A 17,830-nucleotide genomic window follows, 5' to 3' on the forward strand; every position below is an offset into this window, starting at 1 on the left:
CTGCTTTTCACAAGAAAACTACTGAATGGTTTAGATGGGGTTTTTTTTTATAATTTGCTTGAACATTCCGGTTGATTTTGCGACTTCTCTCATTGTGCTAAGCATCATAGTTTGCTTGCAGGAGCGATATATTCACTCTAATCCAAGACAGAGGATTAGGAGGGGTAAGCATGATGTCACGTTTTGGAACATACCTTTCCTCCATTTAGCTAGCCTGTTTGTTTATTGATTTTTAAACTTCGTCCTGTTACGGGCTGAGCAATGGGGGACAGCTGGTACAGTATAAGCATTAAACCAATATTCCATTAATATAACACTGCAGAAATTCAACTTCAGTATGTGGACACCAGGGGGCATACAGCTCCCCAAACACCTGATACAACAGAGAGAGGCACAAGTCCCAGTGCAACGGAGGCTTTATTTTAGTGGGGTAGCGCTTTTCCCTTGCGCCCCACCTTATACAGCACAGTGCCAAGCACAATTCAACACAATCCTTTCCTACCTCTCACTCTCTCCTTTCTCTCTCTTTCTTCCACCTCCACTCCCCCCCTCAAGCTTCATCCACTTTCTCCTGACTTTGGCTCCTGGAGTAGTGGTGACTGGCTCATTTTATAAGGTATCTGGAAGTGCTCCAAATGTCTAGTGATCTTCTTCTGGCAGCACTTTGAGTGTGGTGGAAGCCCAAAGTAGTAGGGCTATGCAGGCCCTGCAGTATCCCCTGACGGCACCCACGGAACAAACCAGGGCTGTAGCAAACTCTAGCTCCCAGCACACCCTGTGGGAATCCGTGGTGCTGTAGCAACCCAAGGGAGCTGCCCTCTATCCTCCTGGGGGAGATAAAGCCCTGAAGATACTCTCTACCCCGGCTCATCCTTTATACAGATGTCCCTGCTGGGCAAGGGCCATGCCACCTGCCACGAGTATAACATAATAAAATGGCACTGCTGTGGACATGGGTCAGTTTTGTTAAATTAGAACACTTTCTCATGAATTATGAAAATGACTAATATAAAAGGACAGCTGAGGGAAAATAATAGTCACACAATTTTCAGTTCAGTTAAAGACACAATAACAGATGTGCAGTAATTATCTTATAATTGACCAACACAAAATATACCACTACTCAAAGTTCAACCTTATACACAAAACTAAAATATTCACTTACTAAGCCACCTCTACTTTCCTTAGTCATTGTGGCTCTAGTAGATTTTGGTTGGTAGGGCGGTGTTCTGTTTGCTTTCCCTCTGCTCAAATTCCACAAGGTAGCAACAAAATACTAATCTCTGCATTAAAAAAGCTGAGACCCCTTTTATTAGAACTCAGATATCTTGCTTGAACCCTGAGTCTGTCTTCTCCAGTTAAACAACAACAATATTTATTTATATAGCACATTTTCATACAAATGATGTAGCTCAAAGTACTTTACAGGATGAAGAAAAAGACAAAATATAAAAAATAAAATTAGGCAATACTAATTAACAGAGAATAAAAGCAACATCTGATGGCCAGGGAGGACAGAAAAAACAAAACAAAAAAACACCCGGCTGGAAAAAAAAAATCTGCAGGGGTTCTGTGGCCACAAGACCACCCAGCCCCCCTCTAGGCATTCTGCCTAACATAAATGACCTCAATCAGTCCTCATGGTTTTCAGGCATCACATGGAAGAACTTGATAATGATGGTCATGTGGACCTGTGGCCTTTAATCCATTAATGTAGGGACAGCACGGTGCTTTGATCAGGTGGTGGTGATGCAGATCGCCACCACAGAAAACCAGAAAAAGAACAGCAGAGAAAGTAGGGGTTAGTAAGTATTTCTGAGTCAGCATGAATGATAATGATAATAAAATGCATATACAGAATATCAGGATTAAACTAAAATGAAGCTATGAGAAAGCCATGTTAAAATAATGTATTTTTAGCAGTTTTTTAAAGTGCTCCACTGTACTGTATTAGCCTGACGAATTTCTATCGGTAAGCTATTCCAGATTTTAGGTGCATAACAGCAGAAGGCTGCCTCACCACTTCTTTTACGTTTAGCTCTTGGAATTATAAGCAGACACTCATTTGAAGATATAAGGTTACGATTTGGAGTGTAAGGTGAAAGAGATTCTGAAATATAGGATGGAGCAAGATTATTTAAGGCTTTGTAAACTATAAGCAGTATTTTAAAGTCAATTCTAAATGACACAGGTAACCAATGTAATGACATCAGGACTGGCATAATGTGCTCGGATTTTCTTTTCCTAGTTAAGATTCTAGCAGCTGCATTCTTCACTAGTTGCAATCGATTGATGTCTATTTTGAGTAGTCCTGAGAGGAGTGTGTTACAGTAATCTAGTCGACTAAAAACAAAAATGTGAACTAATTTCTCAGCATCTTGCAATGTTATAAGAGGTCTAACTTTTGCTATATTTCTTATGTGAAAAAATGCTGTCCTAGTAATCTGATTAATATGTGATTTAAAATTCAGGTCAGAGTCAATATCCATCCATCCATTATCCAACCCGCTATATCCTATCTACAGGGTCACGGGGGTCTGCTGGAGCCAATCCCAGCCAACACAGGGTGCAAGGCAGGAAACAAACCCCGGGCAGGGCACCAACCCACCGCAGGGTGTGCGCACACACACACACACCCACACACCAAGCACACACTAGGGACAATTTAGAATTGCCAATGCACCTAACCTGCATGTCTTTGGACTGTGGGAGGAAACCGGAGTACCCACGCAGACACAGGAAGAACATGCAATCTCCTCGCAAGGAGGACCTGGGAAGTGAACCCGGGTCTCCTAACTGCGAGGCAGTAGCGCTACCCACTAAATTCCACTAAATAGTTACCCCTAAATCCTTTGTCTTGACTTTTAATCCTAACGGATCAAGTTTATTTTTAATAACCTCATTATATCCATTTTTGCCAATCACTAAGATTTCTGTTTTCTCCTTGTTGAGTTTGAGAAAATTATCTACTCATTCACTCATCCACTCAAGTAAGACATTGTGTCAGTGAATCAAGAGAGTCAGGGTCATCAGGCGCTATTGATAAATACAGTTGTGTGCCATCAGCATAGCTGTCGTAGCTTACGTTATGCCCCGAGTTAATCTGGCCTAATGGAAGCATGTAAATTGAAAAGAGCAGCGGACCCAGGATAGAGCCTTGTGGAACACCATATAGAATATCATGTGTCTTTGAAGTATAATTACCACAACTAACAAAGAATTTTCTACCTGCTAGGTAGGACTCAAACCACTTTAAGACACTGCCAAAGAGGCCCACCCATTGACTAAGGCGATTTCTAAGAATATTGTGATCAATGGTATCACATGCGGCACTCAGATCTAAGAGGATGAGAACAGATAAATGGCCTCTGTCTGCATTTACCCGCAAGTCATTAACTACTTTAACAAGTGCAGTTTCTGTGCTGTGATTTGTTCTGAAACCCGACTGAAACTTATCAAGAATGGCATGTTTATTGAGGTGGTCATTTAGCTGCATAATGACTGCCTTCTCTAGGATTTTACTTAAGAAAGGCAGGTTAGAAATAGGTCTAAAATTTTCAAAAGCAGAGGAGTTGAGATTATTTTTCTTGAGCAGAGGTTTAACTACAGCAGCCTTAAGACAGTCTGGAAAGACCCCATATCTAATGATGAATTTACTATGTCAAGAATACTATCAATTAGCATGCCAGATACTTCTTTGAAAAAACTTGTTGGTATTGGGTCAAAGATGCAGGTGGAGGGTCTCAGTTGAGAAATTATTTTATATAAATCAGGTAAATCTATCCTGGTGAAAGAATTTAACTTGTTTAAAATGAAGTACCGGGGTTTAAGAGGATCAGTATTGGGGAAATGTACTACTGTATATTATTTCTAAAATCATTAATTTTTTGATTAAAAGATACAGCAAAAGCCTCACAAGTTTCACTGGAAGTATTTTGGAGACATTCCATTGAGTGACCTGTGTTTAGCAGACGATCAAGTGTAGATAATAAGACTCTGAGATTACTAGCACTGCTATTTATAATTCTAGAGAAATAACACTGCCTCTCAAGACGGACTATGTTGTTGTATTCTGTTATTCTACCCATCAATATTTCATAGTGGATAATCAGTTTAGTTTTTCTCAATTTACATTCAGCTCTCCGGCTCTCCAGTGACTTTTACAGCCAGGCTCACACTATCGTTTCAGTAATTGGACTTGTAAGAATCTTCAGCAATATCTTGTGTGAACAACTTACAGATATTATTTACACAATATATAACTTGTAGTCTTAAGATATTACTTGTGCCTATAAAATCTTCTTTGAACAAGATTATAACAGCACTGCTTTTTGGGACTTCAGGGGCTCCATATAAGATAGCTTAAGAAGTGGGAAAAAAATGCTTACCTCAACATGCTTGTTTAAACTCGAAGGCAAATTTTTGAAAGAAGAGATTTCTTTCTTTTTAAAATACGATGGTAGGGAAAATGCATATTCAAGTCTCAGCAGTGAGCAGGAAGCATGGGAATGACCTACCAAATGAACAGTGGAAGGAGTGCTATGACGCTTTTATTTTTGAATGATACGCAGCACTCTATTGGCTGTGTCTGAGCATTGCTGAACTATAACTGAAGTTGACAACACACCTGATAGGTCTCTTTTATGAATTTTTAATAGTTTGGTCTCTGAAATGAATAACAAGGACATGCTGGAAAATGTAATAAAGTAAAACATATGTCTATTTGACCTAAAAATGTCCATCCATCCATTATCCAACCCGCTATATCCTAACTACAGGGTCACAGGGGTCTTCTGGAGCCAATCCCAGCCAACAAACCCTGGGCAGGGCGCCAGCCCACCACAGGGCACAATTTAGAATCACTAATGCACCTAACCTGCATGTCTTTGGGAGGAAACCAGAGCACCTGGAGGAAACTCACGCAGACACAGCGAGAACATGCAGACCCCATGCAGGGACAACCCGAGTCTCCTAACTGCGAGGCAGCAGCGCTACCCACTGCGCAACCATGCCACTGACCTAAAAATGTATTTGAGGTAAAAGTAAAGTAGTCCTAAGTGAAATTTATTCAAGTACAAATTGCTGAAAAATGTAGTTAAGTTAAGTAAAAAGTATTTGTAGTTTGTTATTTTATACTTCTGCTTGCTTTATACCTGACCCACTAGAGGCAGTATAGAGAATGGTAGTACTATTTTGAAAAATGTATGCAGTATGGAGTAGTAGTTATGGAGGCTAGACTTCAATCACACATTTTTGAGGTTCAGTTTCTACTGCTGCCACATCTTGTGCTCCTGAAAAACTCATTGTAATGTAAAGTCAATTGTAATGTTGAATAAAAAGAGTTGTAAGTTGCCTTAAGGCAATATCCAAATATCTAAGGACAATAAACATAGCTTCCTCTCATATACACTGGCTAGATTTCTCAGGGATCAATATTAACCTGAATGGTAAAGAGGAAAAAAGAATGAAAATATTCACTTTTACACTGCCCTTTCATTAGTCTTCTTATGCTTATATGCCAAAACACAAGACCAAGAGATTGTTGACTGTCTTATACCTTGCAAGTTTTAATGTCTCATTGCACACTTATGATGTTGGTGTTTCACTTCAATCAGGAAAAGCCATCAGTGATAGCAAAATTGGGGTGGAACCATATAATATATGCCTGGCTTCTAGTTTACCTAAAATTAAAGGGTAACATAAAGGAAGGAAGGAGTATCATAAATGTGGTACAGCAATGCATTGTTTCTAATGTTTAATTTTCATAGCATATCTTAATGTATTAGTATTAATAATTTTATTTTGGTGATGCTATTTCAACAGCATTATGAATGTTTGTTTTACTTGGACAGCACCTCCCTGGAGGTTTGGACACCATGTGAAGCTTGACACATGCCCTGCATGACTTGATGGCAGGAAGATCACACTATAAAAGATCATAACAATTTTTAAACTTTAATGAATTAAAGGAAACTCTTAGTAAGACATTTGTGCTCAACCAAGCACTTTAGCTTCTGTTTCTGGTTTTACTTTAGTTTAGATCTTTGACTTTGAATCCAGTATAGCCCCTTACAATATGGAGATTGGTCTAACATTTAGTGAATTGAACTTTGCAAAGGAATTTGACTATTCTTCTGCTAAACCCTAAAGGAAATACCTTACTCTAATTATTCAAGCTCTCTGTGTTGCCTAGCTTTTTAGAGTTTTCATGTAAGGCAGAAGAATGGTTGATACCAATTAGGTAAACACAGAAAGAGGTAATAATAAGTGAATCAAAAGTAATGATAGACGTTGATAGTCTAAAGACATAGAGTATAGACAGTGAAAATGTTTAGCTGAAATGGCATAATGCTTGATAATGATGAGCTAATAGCAAATAGTGAAGATCTAATAATAGATAATGGTGACAACCTTATACATGAAATATTAGAGACATAGTAAATATCAGACAGATAGCAGTAGGCCACTGACAGACAGTGATTAGCTAAAGACAGTATTGTGCTTCTTTGGAAGGAAAAATGACAGATACATAGTAGGGGCCAGGAGAGGGACTACACAAAACATACAATCAAAAGAATATGGAGGGTCTAAACCAAATATATAAATGAATAAACACAAACAAAGCTGATAACTGAACAAAGTTGTGGTTGAGAAATATACAAATGTTCTTGCTACCTTGAAAAAATTTATTTCGAATCCAGAATCTTGGACTTCCTAGAAATGTGCAACATCTAACTGATTTGAAACCTGCTGTATTTTACATTTTTTTGTTACTTTATGAAAGATTAGTTATCACATTTTTGTTTATTAAATATTTTTGTAACAATGTCATGTTCATACTATATGCGATTACATGAACTAGTAGACTACATTAACTACCTGATTTTTAATAGTATTTTATAATTGCATGTAGTTAAAAATGTAGCCCAAATACAGTTGTGTTGGCTCAATAACTTTTATAGAGAGTCCGTTTCAATTGATGTAAAAATTGTATTGATTGATATGCTGTTTTTAGATGTGAAGGGTGTGTGACTAACTGATGTTCAAATTTATTAAAAATATATTTTTAATATAAGTATAGAAAAGTTAGAATCTCAAGGTAAAATTGCTGGCTGCTTCAGATCAGAATGGAGAGCAGGTCTAGAGCTTTGCTGATAAATTATATATTTATAGAAATATTGAATTATTGTTTACATTTTATTTAAAAATATAAAAGCTTTTTTAAAATAAGAAAAGAGAACCCCCCAAAAAATTACCACATGACAAAATATTTGGTGCAGTAAATACAATCTTTTCTTTCTCAACTACAGTAACAATTCCACTAAGTGCCAACATATCAACCATAATGTAAAAAAAAAAAAACAAAAGAAAAAATGATAAATGCAACATAACCAATGCTAACATAAAGAAAACCAATATTACTCCATGAATTTAGAAAAGCAACTGCACCAAGTTCTCTGTCAAGCTATTAATATTACTAAAATCCCAGCAATTCATTAAAATTATATAAATAACTAAGAATTTGAAAAGGATCTGATTTATTGTATAATGAGAAAAGCAAAGATAACACTGATCTTAAAGATTTAAATTTAAGCCTCAAGATACACAGAGGCAAAAACGTATCTTCAGGCACAGACAAAAGTAAGAGATACTGTTTCAGCATAGTCTATCGATACACATTTAACCAGTTTGCGTAAATTCGTTTGACTTCATAGTTTCTCGGTGCTAGGATTGCCCGTGTATTCATTTCTTCTGTTGATAACCCTTCGGGATGAAATTCTTCAATAAGATTTGGACATAATATGTCTTCTTTTATTGGGAAATTAAAGTGAGGAAAACATAAAAATTTATAAGAGCTGAACGTGCAGGAACTGTGTCTGACAAAAGCATTCACACAAATGAGAGGTGAGAGGATCGTGGGTGTGGGCCATTAACTTGGTTGAGAGGAGGGTGGGACTTGAAAAAATCTCTTAGCAATAGTCTCGTCTCGTCTCAAGAGGTTTTTTTTAATAGAGAGATTTAAAAAATGTAATTCCTCTTTCATTCACATACATCTCCCCAAACGCTGTGCCTAAATTGTACAGGGGATCTGCGCAACAGGCGGCATGGTGGCGCAGTGGGTAGTGCTGCTGCCTTGCAGTTAGGAGACCCAGGTTCACTTCCCGGGTCCTCCCTGCATTGTGTTTGCATGTTCTCCCCGTGTCTGCGTGGGTTTCCTCTGGGTGCTCCGGTTTCCTCCCACAGTCCAAAGACATGCAGGTTAGGTGCATTGGTGATCCTAAATTGTCCCCAGTGTGTGTGTGTGCTCCCTGCAGTGGGCTGGCACCCTGCCCAGGGTTTGTTTCCTGCCTTGACCCTGTAGTTAGGATATAGTGGGTTGGATAATGGATGGATCTGAGCAACTGTTAGGATAGTGAAAGGGTAAATATATAAAATACACAACTTGAAGTAATCTTAAATTTGAAGCACTAAACTATTTTATATGTGAAGTTGCTCAGAATGTTTATCTGTTTTAAGACGGACAAGTTTGCAAATGCACCAATGCTTTTCAATGGGAGATTTTGAAAATTCAACATTGTATAGAGCAGTTTGAGATATCTAAATGAAAACTGAACTGTCTTGACAAATCTACTTGAAGAATAAGCGTGTCAAATTCTAACAAAGTCAGTTTTCTAGGAGTGCTTTCATACAGACAGACAGATGGAGAGACAGACAGACTGACATGCATGGATATCACAGTAGGTACTTTTTGCATTATATACAAATACACCTAAAAACAAAACATAACAAAAAAAAAAAAACACAAGAAAATATGTAGAATATGTGCAGAGAAAAATGTTGAATAATTTCCAAACATAACAGCTAATTAAGAGATGAGGGTGACCAGTGGTTTGTGGATAAATAGAGAGATTACCTTCAATGTTAGAGAAATATTCCTAGATGCAGTGAGGGGCATTCAGGAATGTTTTTTTCACCTCTTCTCTGTTGCCTGGTCAGAGTTTAATAAAAGCCCATTATCGTAATATATTTGTGATACGGCACTTTTTTATGGAAAAGGTACTCCTGTGATTAATAAAAAAATAATACTTTGCGTCACAGAAAGACTTTTACTAATTTTGCCACAGGTTGTTGCTGCAAATGAACAGTCTACACTTAAGTGACTTCTCTGGTTTGGGTACTTCAATATATCATCTGTTTTTGCAGAATATGACGTCAACGCCTATCATAATGGAGGTCTTCGATCCAGTGACCCCAATGATATTCTTAAAAATGGAAAGGGGGTCTGTGCTGGATATGCAGGACTCTTCAGCAAAATGTGCAGGTAAGCAAGAAAATAATTTCCCTCTTTTTTGCTCTGTTTGGCATAAACTGACCTGCAATTCTACTTTTGATATTTTTTTATATTACTAGCATAACCCACAGCCCCAACCCTTTCGATTCACAATGTACTTCATGTTTCTCCAAAGCACACCTAAAAAAAGTTGGTGTATGAGCTGGCAAAAGTCTTAAGAGCTACTGTGGATATATTGATGCAGATTGTTCAGGCTTTTGGTAATATCTCCCTCGACAGAAAAACAGAAATGAGAGCCCCATGAAAGTATAAATATCAAAAGTGAGAATGTCTATGAGCAGGGCATCTGGGAACTTCCTCAGGAGTCGAGCTTGACTGTGGTTTGTTAAAAAAATCAAGAATGTAGCAGAGTTTGGCCTAAAATGGCTATGTGAAATTTCAGTGTTTTCTTGTCACCTACATGGTATCAGTTAGGAGAACGACATAACATGTTTAGGCAATGAGGTATGCTCATTACTGTTGCTGTGACTCTGCTCTGAACTCCAGGCTTCATGCACTGGTTGACAGGCTTCCTTTTGTAATATTGTGACATGTGTCCCAGTTTTGCAGAAATCCCTTGTGAGGAAGTTTCTGGCTATGCCAAAGGATATAACTATAACATTGGAGACCATTTTACTGGAAGCTCCGATCATGCATGGAATGCTGTTTACCTTGAAGGCCAATGGCACCTCCTGGACAGCACATGGGGTGCTGGGAACTGTGGTGTCAAGGAATTTCGGTTCAGTTTTGAGTAAGTAAATGTGTGAGTGGTAGAAATGAAACATTTGAACTCCTTCATTTTGTACGGCAGCCTTGAGGATGAAGTATGGTTTAAACTGGACAAAAGTGGAAATTCTTAATCCGGCATAAATCTGCCCTTTTGCATGAAAAGTCAGTTCCTACATTCAAGTGGATTGTAAAAGATATTTGCTTGCACTATAAAATCACCAAGAGCCCTGCTCCCATATCTACAGTGCTCAGCTGACCACTCCATTAAACAAAGGAATTTATTCTATTTAAAAAAGGCTTATTAAAAGAAACCAGGTTTTCATAGGCAGTTCCTGAATTTTCAATTTTTAACTTATATACAGTAATTCACAAGTAAAGTATAGTAACTGGTTTTAGGAGGGTCATTAGTCCTCAAGGAGACCCCTTTCAAGGTTACATCCAAAACATCATGGAGTTATTTCCTTCTCATTGGTTTGAAGCAAACTGCCTGTAGTCCTTCAAATCTCCTGTTTTATCTTCAGTACCTGAGTCATGTGGTCAGAAGAGGTTGGGTGGTTCAAGGTTGCTGTTGCCCTTACAGTGTGGTGTGGTCTTTGTGCCTTGGGTTTTCCCTTGTGCTCTTAGACCTTATTGCCAAAAAGGAGCAAACTGTGACACTATAAATAAAGATCCAAACTGGTCTGGAAAATTGACAACAAAATAAAAATAGGCTTGTGCAATCTTGCTAGAAGTGTCACAAAGTGAGAGAAATAAGACCCACAAGCCTTGGTGACTGCATTTCACAGCTGGGTCACTGCTGGTTCTGCCACAGCTTCACTAGGAAAATGGTAAATTGTGAAAGAACCAAATAGCAAAGACACAAGAGCAATGCTTCACAATCCTGGTTCTCAGGGTCTATTATCTTTTTCGATTTCTCTAAAGTTTAAATAAGTTGGCTGCCAAATCCCTATAACTAGGGACTTTTCAGATTGTTTAAAGCAAGAAAAGATGATGCCCACTTGGCACAAGTTTATATTTTACATTTATTCATTTAGAAGCAGCTTTTATCCAAAGTGATTGTACAAGAAGTCAACGGTATTGAGTAAACATCAGTCTGGGGGCTGTTTTGAAAACAAATGGTATAGAGCAAGGTTACAAAATTGACCATCACACATGTAAAACTCTAAACTAAACAGAAGAATGCAACAACAACAACAGCAACATTTATTTATATAGCACATTTTCATACAAAAAGTAGCTCAAAGTGCTTCACATAACGAAGAAAAGAAAAATAACAGACAAAATAAGAAATTAAAATAAGACAACATTAGTTAACATAGGTGCGGCACGGTGGCGCAGTGGGTAGCGCTGCTGCCTGACAGTAAGGAGACCTGGGTTCGCTTCCCAGGTCCTCCCTGCGTGGAGTTTGCATGTTCTCCCCGTGTCTGCGTGGGTTTCCTCCGGGTGCTCCGGTTTCCTCCCACAGTCCAAAGACATGCAGGTCAGGTGGACTGGCGATTCTAAATTGGCCCTAGTGTGTGCTTGGTGTGTGGGTGTGTTTGTGTGTGTCCTGCGGTGGGTTGGCACCCTGCCCAGGATTGGTTCCTGCCTTGTGCCCTTTGTTGGCTGGGATTGGCTCCAGCAGACCCCCGTGACCCTGTGTTCGGATTCAGCGGGTTGGAAAATGGATGGATGGATGGATAGTTAACATAGAAAAGGAGTAAGGTCCGATGGCCAGGGTGGACAGAAAAAACAAAAAAAAACTCCAGACGGCTGGAGAAAAAAATTAAATGTGCAGGGGTTCCAGGCCACGAGACCGCCCAGTCCCCTCTGGGCATTCTACCTAACATAAATGAAATAGTCCTCTTTGTAGTTAGAGTTCTCACGGAGTCACTTGATGTTGATGGTCATACAGACTTCTGGCATTTAGTCCATCCATCATTGTTGGAACATCATGGTGCTTTGGGTAGATGGTGGTGGCACAAGCCACCACCAAAAGGACAACAGAAAAGGAAACAGAAGAGAGAGTAGGGGTTAGTACAGATTTTAGAGCCACCATGAATAGTTATTATAATGAATTGGATATACAGAGTATCAGGTTTTAAATTACAGTGAAGTTATGAGAAGGCCATGTTAAAGTAATGTGTTTTCAGTAGTTTTTTAAAGTGCTCCACTGTATTAGCCTGGCGAATTCCTATTGGTAGGCTATTCCAGATTTTAGGTGCATAACAGCAGAAGGCCGCCTCAACACTTCTTTTAAGTTTTGTTCTTGGAATTCTAAGCAGACACTCATTTGAGGATCTGAAGTTATGATTTGGAATCTAAGACGTCAGACATTCCGATATATAAGACGGGGCGAGATTATTTAAGGCTTTATAAACCATAAGCAGAATTTTAAAGTCAATCCTGATTGACACAGGTAACCAGTGTAGTGACTTCAATACTGGAGAGATGTGCTCGGATTTTCTTTTCCTAGTTAGGATTCTAGCAGCTGCATTCTGCACTAGTTGCAAACGATTTATGTCTTTTTTGGGTAGTCCTGAGAGGAGTGCGTTACAGTAATCTAGTCGACTGAAAACAAACGCATGAACTAATTTCTCTGCATCTTTCAATGATATAAGAGGTCTAACTTTTGCTATGTTTCTTAAGTGAAAAAATGCTGTCCTAGTGATCTGATTAATATGCGATTTAAAATTCAGATTACAGTCAACAGTTACCCCTAAGCTTTTTACCTCCGTCTTGACTTTTAATCCTAATGTATCCATTAATGTACAGACTAATTACTCATCATAGCTACTAAAAACTCTACATTAAAATTATTGTCAATAAGAAAGATATTAACAGAACTAGATAGTCTTCAAATGTTTCTCAAACACACTGAGGGAGTCATCAGTTCAGACAGAATTAGGCCGCTTGTTCCATCTGCTAGGATCTGCACATGAAGAGTCTGGATTGAGATTAGACGCCATGTAGAGGTGGTATCTCCAGACCTGAGTGGGTAAGAAGTAGCACAAGACCTCAGGAGCGTCTTCATGAAGAGCCCTTGGCTATCCTTCAGGCAAGCATCAATTTGAACCTAACATGTGCTGTGACAGTTAGCCAGTGGAGTAGCATGAAAGGAGGAGTGACAAGTGCCTTGGTTAAATGCAATATGTGTAGCTGCATTTAGAATCATCTACAGTGGCTTGGTAGCACATGCAGCTATCCCTGCCAGTAAAGAGGTACATGCCAAGATCAATGCCCAGACCAGAATATTCTGGGAGCTGGCAGTACAGTATCTTAGTGCACTATCCAGTCTGCCTCAAAATCCTTTTTATAAAAGAGAGTTTCTATAATACAGTTAGGGAGACTCTTTGAACAGATTAACAGGTTGTTAAACATTGACACATCCTAACAGATGTTATCTGTGTTCATAGGACATACCCCTCAAGTTTTTGAAAGCAATTTGATTTTATGACTGTCTAAATGTCAGCTTGGAAGTTCTGCATTTTTAAACTTTGAGTGTTTGTTTACAGTAACAAAATATCACAAAGATTTATGATAACATAAATATCACAATCAGTGTTGCCAGGTCCTTAAATCCCTTACACCCTGGGGGCATTTTGCAGCAATATGCACCTGATTGGGGGGGGGGGGGGTCCAATTTTTCACTAAAACCTGACAGATAACTTCTCAAATTTAATACAATTTGTGTTTGTGTCAAATTTAAACTTTCCTTTACTTAGAAACTGCTGCTAAACTAGGATAAAAGAACAGGCGCTCATAATAATATTTTCAGACTTGTTTTCTGAGACAGTATGTCTCATGTATATGTAATGCCAGGGCATTTTTTTCACCTATGTGGCATTCATATACATGTCAACTGTACCTGTCTAAAGTTTCAATTTAATAACACAAATAAATAAATAGTTACAGCATTTGGCACCATGGGCCCCCCTCCCCTACCCAATTTCTCTTCAAACAGGGATCCAAGTTCAGAACAATTGTATTGTAAATATTACAGTGAATCATACAAAAACTCTGAACCCCATCCCCTAATACTCTCTTACACCCCAGTACCCCCCACCCCCAAAAACATATTTACACAAATCTATTTGTTTGCTCCTGTTTCAAACAGTGTGTTTTTTCATTATGCATGCCATTATTTTTGTCTCATTATATTCATATATGGACATCTGTGCATCACTGGAGATGTTACAGTCACTGTCATTAAATGGCATAAAGTTTGCAAGTGTGTGACCAAGTGAGTCAGAGTTAATTACCCTTGTGACGATGCTAGCCCCCTACAGACTCCCTTTTCCCACGTGGGAGTCTGCTAAACCAACACCGTCAATAGTTATGACCGAGATGAGCTGACAAATAAGGACAATTCTCCGATGATGCCAGAGGATGGTGGAAAAAGTGCTCAAGTGTTTTTATTAAAAACCAGTCAAAACAAAAGTAACACCAAGTGTCAATTGTGTAGTGTTCTAAAAGTGCATAAATAAATCCATAAAAAAAAATCAGTAAAAAGTGGGAATAAAAATATCAATAAATAAATCCATTAAAATCCGAGGTTAAAATGCAGTCTAACTCTTCCTGATCTCAGCCCACCTCCTTCTTTCTCCCCGGCTCACCCATTGCTCGCGTAGCTGGCGGAGATAGATAGATAGATAGATAGATAGATAGATAGATAGATAGATAGATAGATAGATAGATAGATAGATAGATAGATAGATAGATAGATAGATAGATAGATAGATAGATAGATAGATAGATAGATAGATAGATACTTTATTAATCCCAAGGGGAAATTCACAGACTCAGCAGCCACGAGCTCCTTTCGGCTGACCTCCATCTTGGCTGCCTCCAGGCATCACGGCCAGACTGTTCGAGGTTGGCTCTCCTCCATTCTTCCTTTGCGCTCACGTGGTTGCACCTTGGAAGCCTAGGGAGGGCACCTACCTTGCTCCCCACACTCCACCCGAATATTCAGTGGGGCGAACTAGCCCCTAGAGTGCCACAGTCAATGCTCCTTTGTGTACAATATAAACAGATTGTTATTTTCATGGGAATTGTTACATATGCGTAATAGACCTAACTGTTTTACATTACAGCGAGTAATTAACCATAGTAAAAAATAGTAAAATATAATAAATTAAAAGAAAATTATGTTTCATGTTGTGTTAGAGGTATTTGTTGTGTTATACGTTTTCATTCTTTTTGGCTTTGATATTAACAGGCAAATACTTTTTAAACTTACACTTTTACTTTTTCGTCAATATCGATTTGAATTTTGATTCCGTGCTTGGAGTTACATCGTGACAATGCAACGAATAACTGCCCTTGAGTGAATATTGTTTCTTTCTCTCTATTAAATAAACTGACTGTTTGTCCCTGTGATTTGTTAATTGTCATAGCAAAAGCTTTTCTAATGGAAAACTGTAAATGTTTTAATACGAATGGCATATCAAGATCTCCTTTGGTGTCTAATGTTATTCGAGGAAGATGAACTACAGTACATTACCTTTCTTGTCGCCTGTTAAAATTTTACACGCAATAACATTATGATACGTCTTTCTTTCAACAGTAATTCGGCTGATTGAAGACCGGACGGTGTTAACAGTTGTAGATTTTCTATGGGATATTGTAAGTTGATGTTTTCATCTTCCGCACCGTCACCACCAAGTGTTTCAGCATAGTCTATTGATACGCATTTAACCAATTTGCCATGTAACCGATCGACAATTTTCTCATTTATTCATTTGACTTCATCGTTTCTCAGTGCTAGAATTGCCTGTGTACTAATTTCTTCTGTTGATAACCCTACGGGGTAAAATTCTTCAATAAGATTTGGACATAATACGTCTTCTTTTATTGGGAACTTAAAGTGAGGAAAAGTAAAAATTTATAAGAGCTGAGAGCGCAGGAACTGTGTCTGACAAAAGCATTTACACGAATGAAAGGTTAGAGGACCATGGGCGTGGGCCGTTAACCATAAATGGTTGAGAGGAGAGCGGGACTTGAAAAAATCTCTTGGCAATAGTCTTGTCTCAAGATTTTCTTTTATAATAGAAAGATATGTAAAAATGAAGCCACACTAGGGTGACCATATTTTGATTTCCAAAAAAGAGGACGATCGGCACGGCCTCCAGACGAATTCAGACAAGCTTCTTGGTGGTTGATGAACATTATTTATTATACTTCAATGGTGCAGAATTAACCTCTGTAATAAAATAAAATGAAAGCTGTAAAAACTTATAACAAAATAATAGCCCTCTTAGACTCTTCAAATAAATAATTAAATATTGTTCTAAATATGAACTATTCTGTTCCAGCTTCAACAATATATCTCTTAAATGTAATAAAATAAATAACAGAAGAGTCTCACAAAGACAAAAAAGCTTAAACAAAAAGAATCTAGACTTTTCATCTTTAGTTTTCTTCTTCATCCTCCTTGTCAGCGCATCCATATTTTGCTGTAGAGCTGATCTTTCCTAGCAGTTTTCGATAGCTTAACAAATAAGCATGAAAGTCTTTGCAAGACATGTCTTTGAAGTTGTACTGAACTAGTAGAATCCCCTTTAGTGACTCTACGGAGAGCTGGTTCCTCTCCTTGGTCCACTGGCTTTGCATTAGTGAAAAAACCCTCTCAACATTTGCATTGTGAGAGGGAAGTGCAAAGACAAACTGTGCAATTGTCAGTAGCTCTGAGTAACATGCAATGCTTTTTGCCTTTTCAAAATATTTGGTCCACTTCTGGTGTACCTGCAGGCCACTGAACTCCTCATCATGGTTGCACGTTTCTGTGAATTTCCTCAGATTGGTGACCTGGTCAAAACACTTAACATCATCAACTGCCACCCCCTTCTCTCCAAGGTAATTGATGCATGCCTCCACATCATTCCAGTTTGGTGGCTCACTCAGATCCATCCACATGAATGTTGAGAACTCTTCCATGGGAGTCATCCATTTCTCCAGATACTCCAGACATGCACTGTACATGCCATGCACATCTGCACAGAACTGGTCACAGCCTCTGTCAAGTCCATCTTTGCGCTTCTGTGCCAGTAATCCCTTAACTTTAAGGGACATGAAGTTGTTGCTCTTGCGTTGAAGAAGAATGGTATGTATATTTGTTTAATATCTTCTTCACTTCCATAATGGACATGTTCTCCTGTTCCATTTCTTGAATGTGGGTGTGGAACACAGACATGAGTGTGTGCATGTGCCAAAGGTAGATTTCAGAAAAATCATTTTCAAAAAAACTCTTGAGTGCTATGGGTGGCTTTTGCTGAGACAGAAAATATGCCTTTAAAGCTGGAAACATCTGTAACATCCTCTCAATGCTTGGGAACAATGACAGCCACCTTGTCTTGCTGTGAGAGAGCATCCTTCTGTAATCAATCTCAACAAAATCACAATACTCCTTCAGGCTCTTAGTGTGCACAGTGTAAATGTGAAAGTACTGTTAGATTTTGAATATGATATTCGCAATGTCAATTTCTATTGTGCCTGCCCCATGGTGTGCACAATTATTCAATATGTGTGCTGGGCAACCCACATTGATCAGAGTCTTGTTTTGCAGCAAACTCTTCAAATTTGCAAACACATTCTTTCCAGCTTCATCACGTCGGATTCCTCCAAAATTTGTGTTGCAATTGTCTCCAGTAAATGCAATGCATTTTTCCGACAAATTGTTTTTTGCCAGGGTTTCTGTGAGATATTTTGCAATGGTTTCTGCATTCTCATTGGGTGTGTCTTTAACTTCAATCAATTTTGTTTGCACGCCACCCTTCTTCCAGTCAAAAT

The 17,830-nt window shown here is 38.5% G+C and overlaps 1 protein-coding gene across 1 annotated transcript in view; it reads left to right on the top strand.

The window, feature by feature from the left end:
- The window catches only part of LOC114644149 (kyphoscoliosis peptidase-like), a 68,619-nt gene that overhangs the window by 42,115 nt on the left and 8,674 nt on the right, over positions 1-17,830 (top strand). The window contains exons 11-12 of the mRNA XM_051923558.1: positions 9,205-9,322; positions 9,894-10,082. Of these exons, the coding sequence (XP_051779518.1) occupies positions 9,205-9,322; positions 9,894-10,082 (307 nt within the window). The remainder of the gene's footprint in view (positions 1-9,204; positions 9,323-9,893; positions 10,083-17,830) is intronic.

Source organism: Erpetoichthys calabaricus, chromosome 2 (genome assembly GCF_900747795.2).
Source record: "Erpetoichthys calabaricus chromosome 2, fErpCal1.3, whole genome shotgun sequence".
NCBI lineage: Eukaryota > Metazoa > Chordata > Cladistia > Polypteriformes > Polypteridae > Erpetoichthys > Erpetoichthys calabaricus.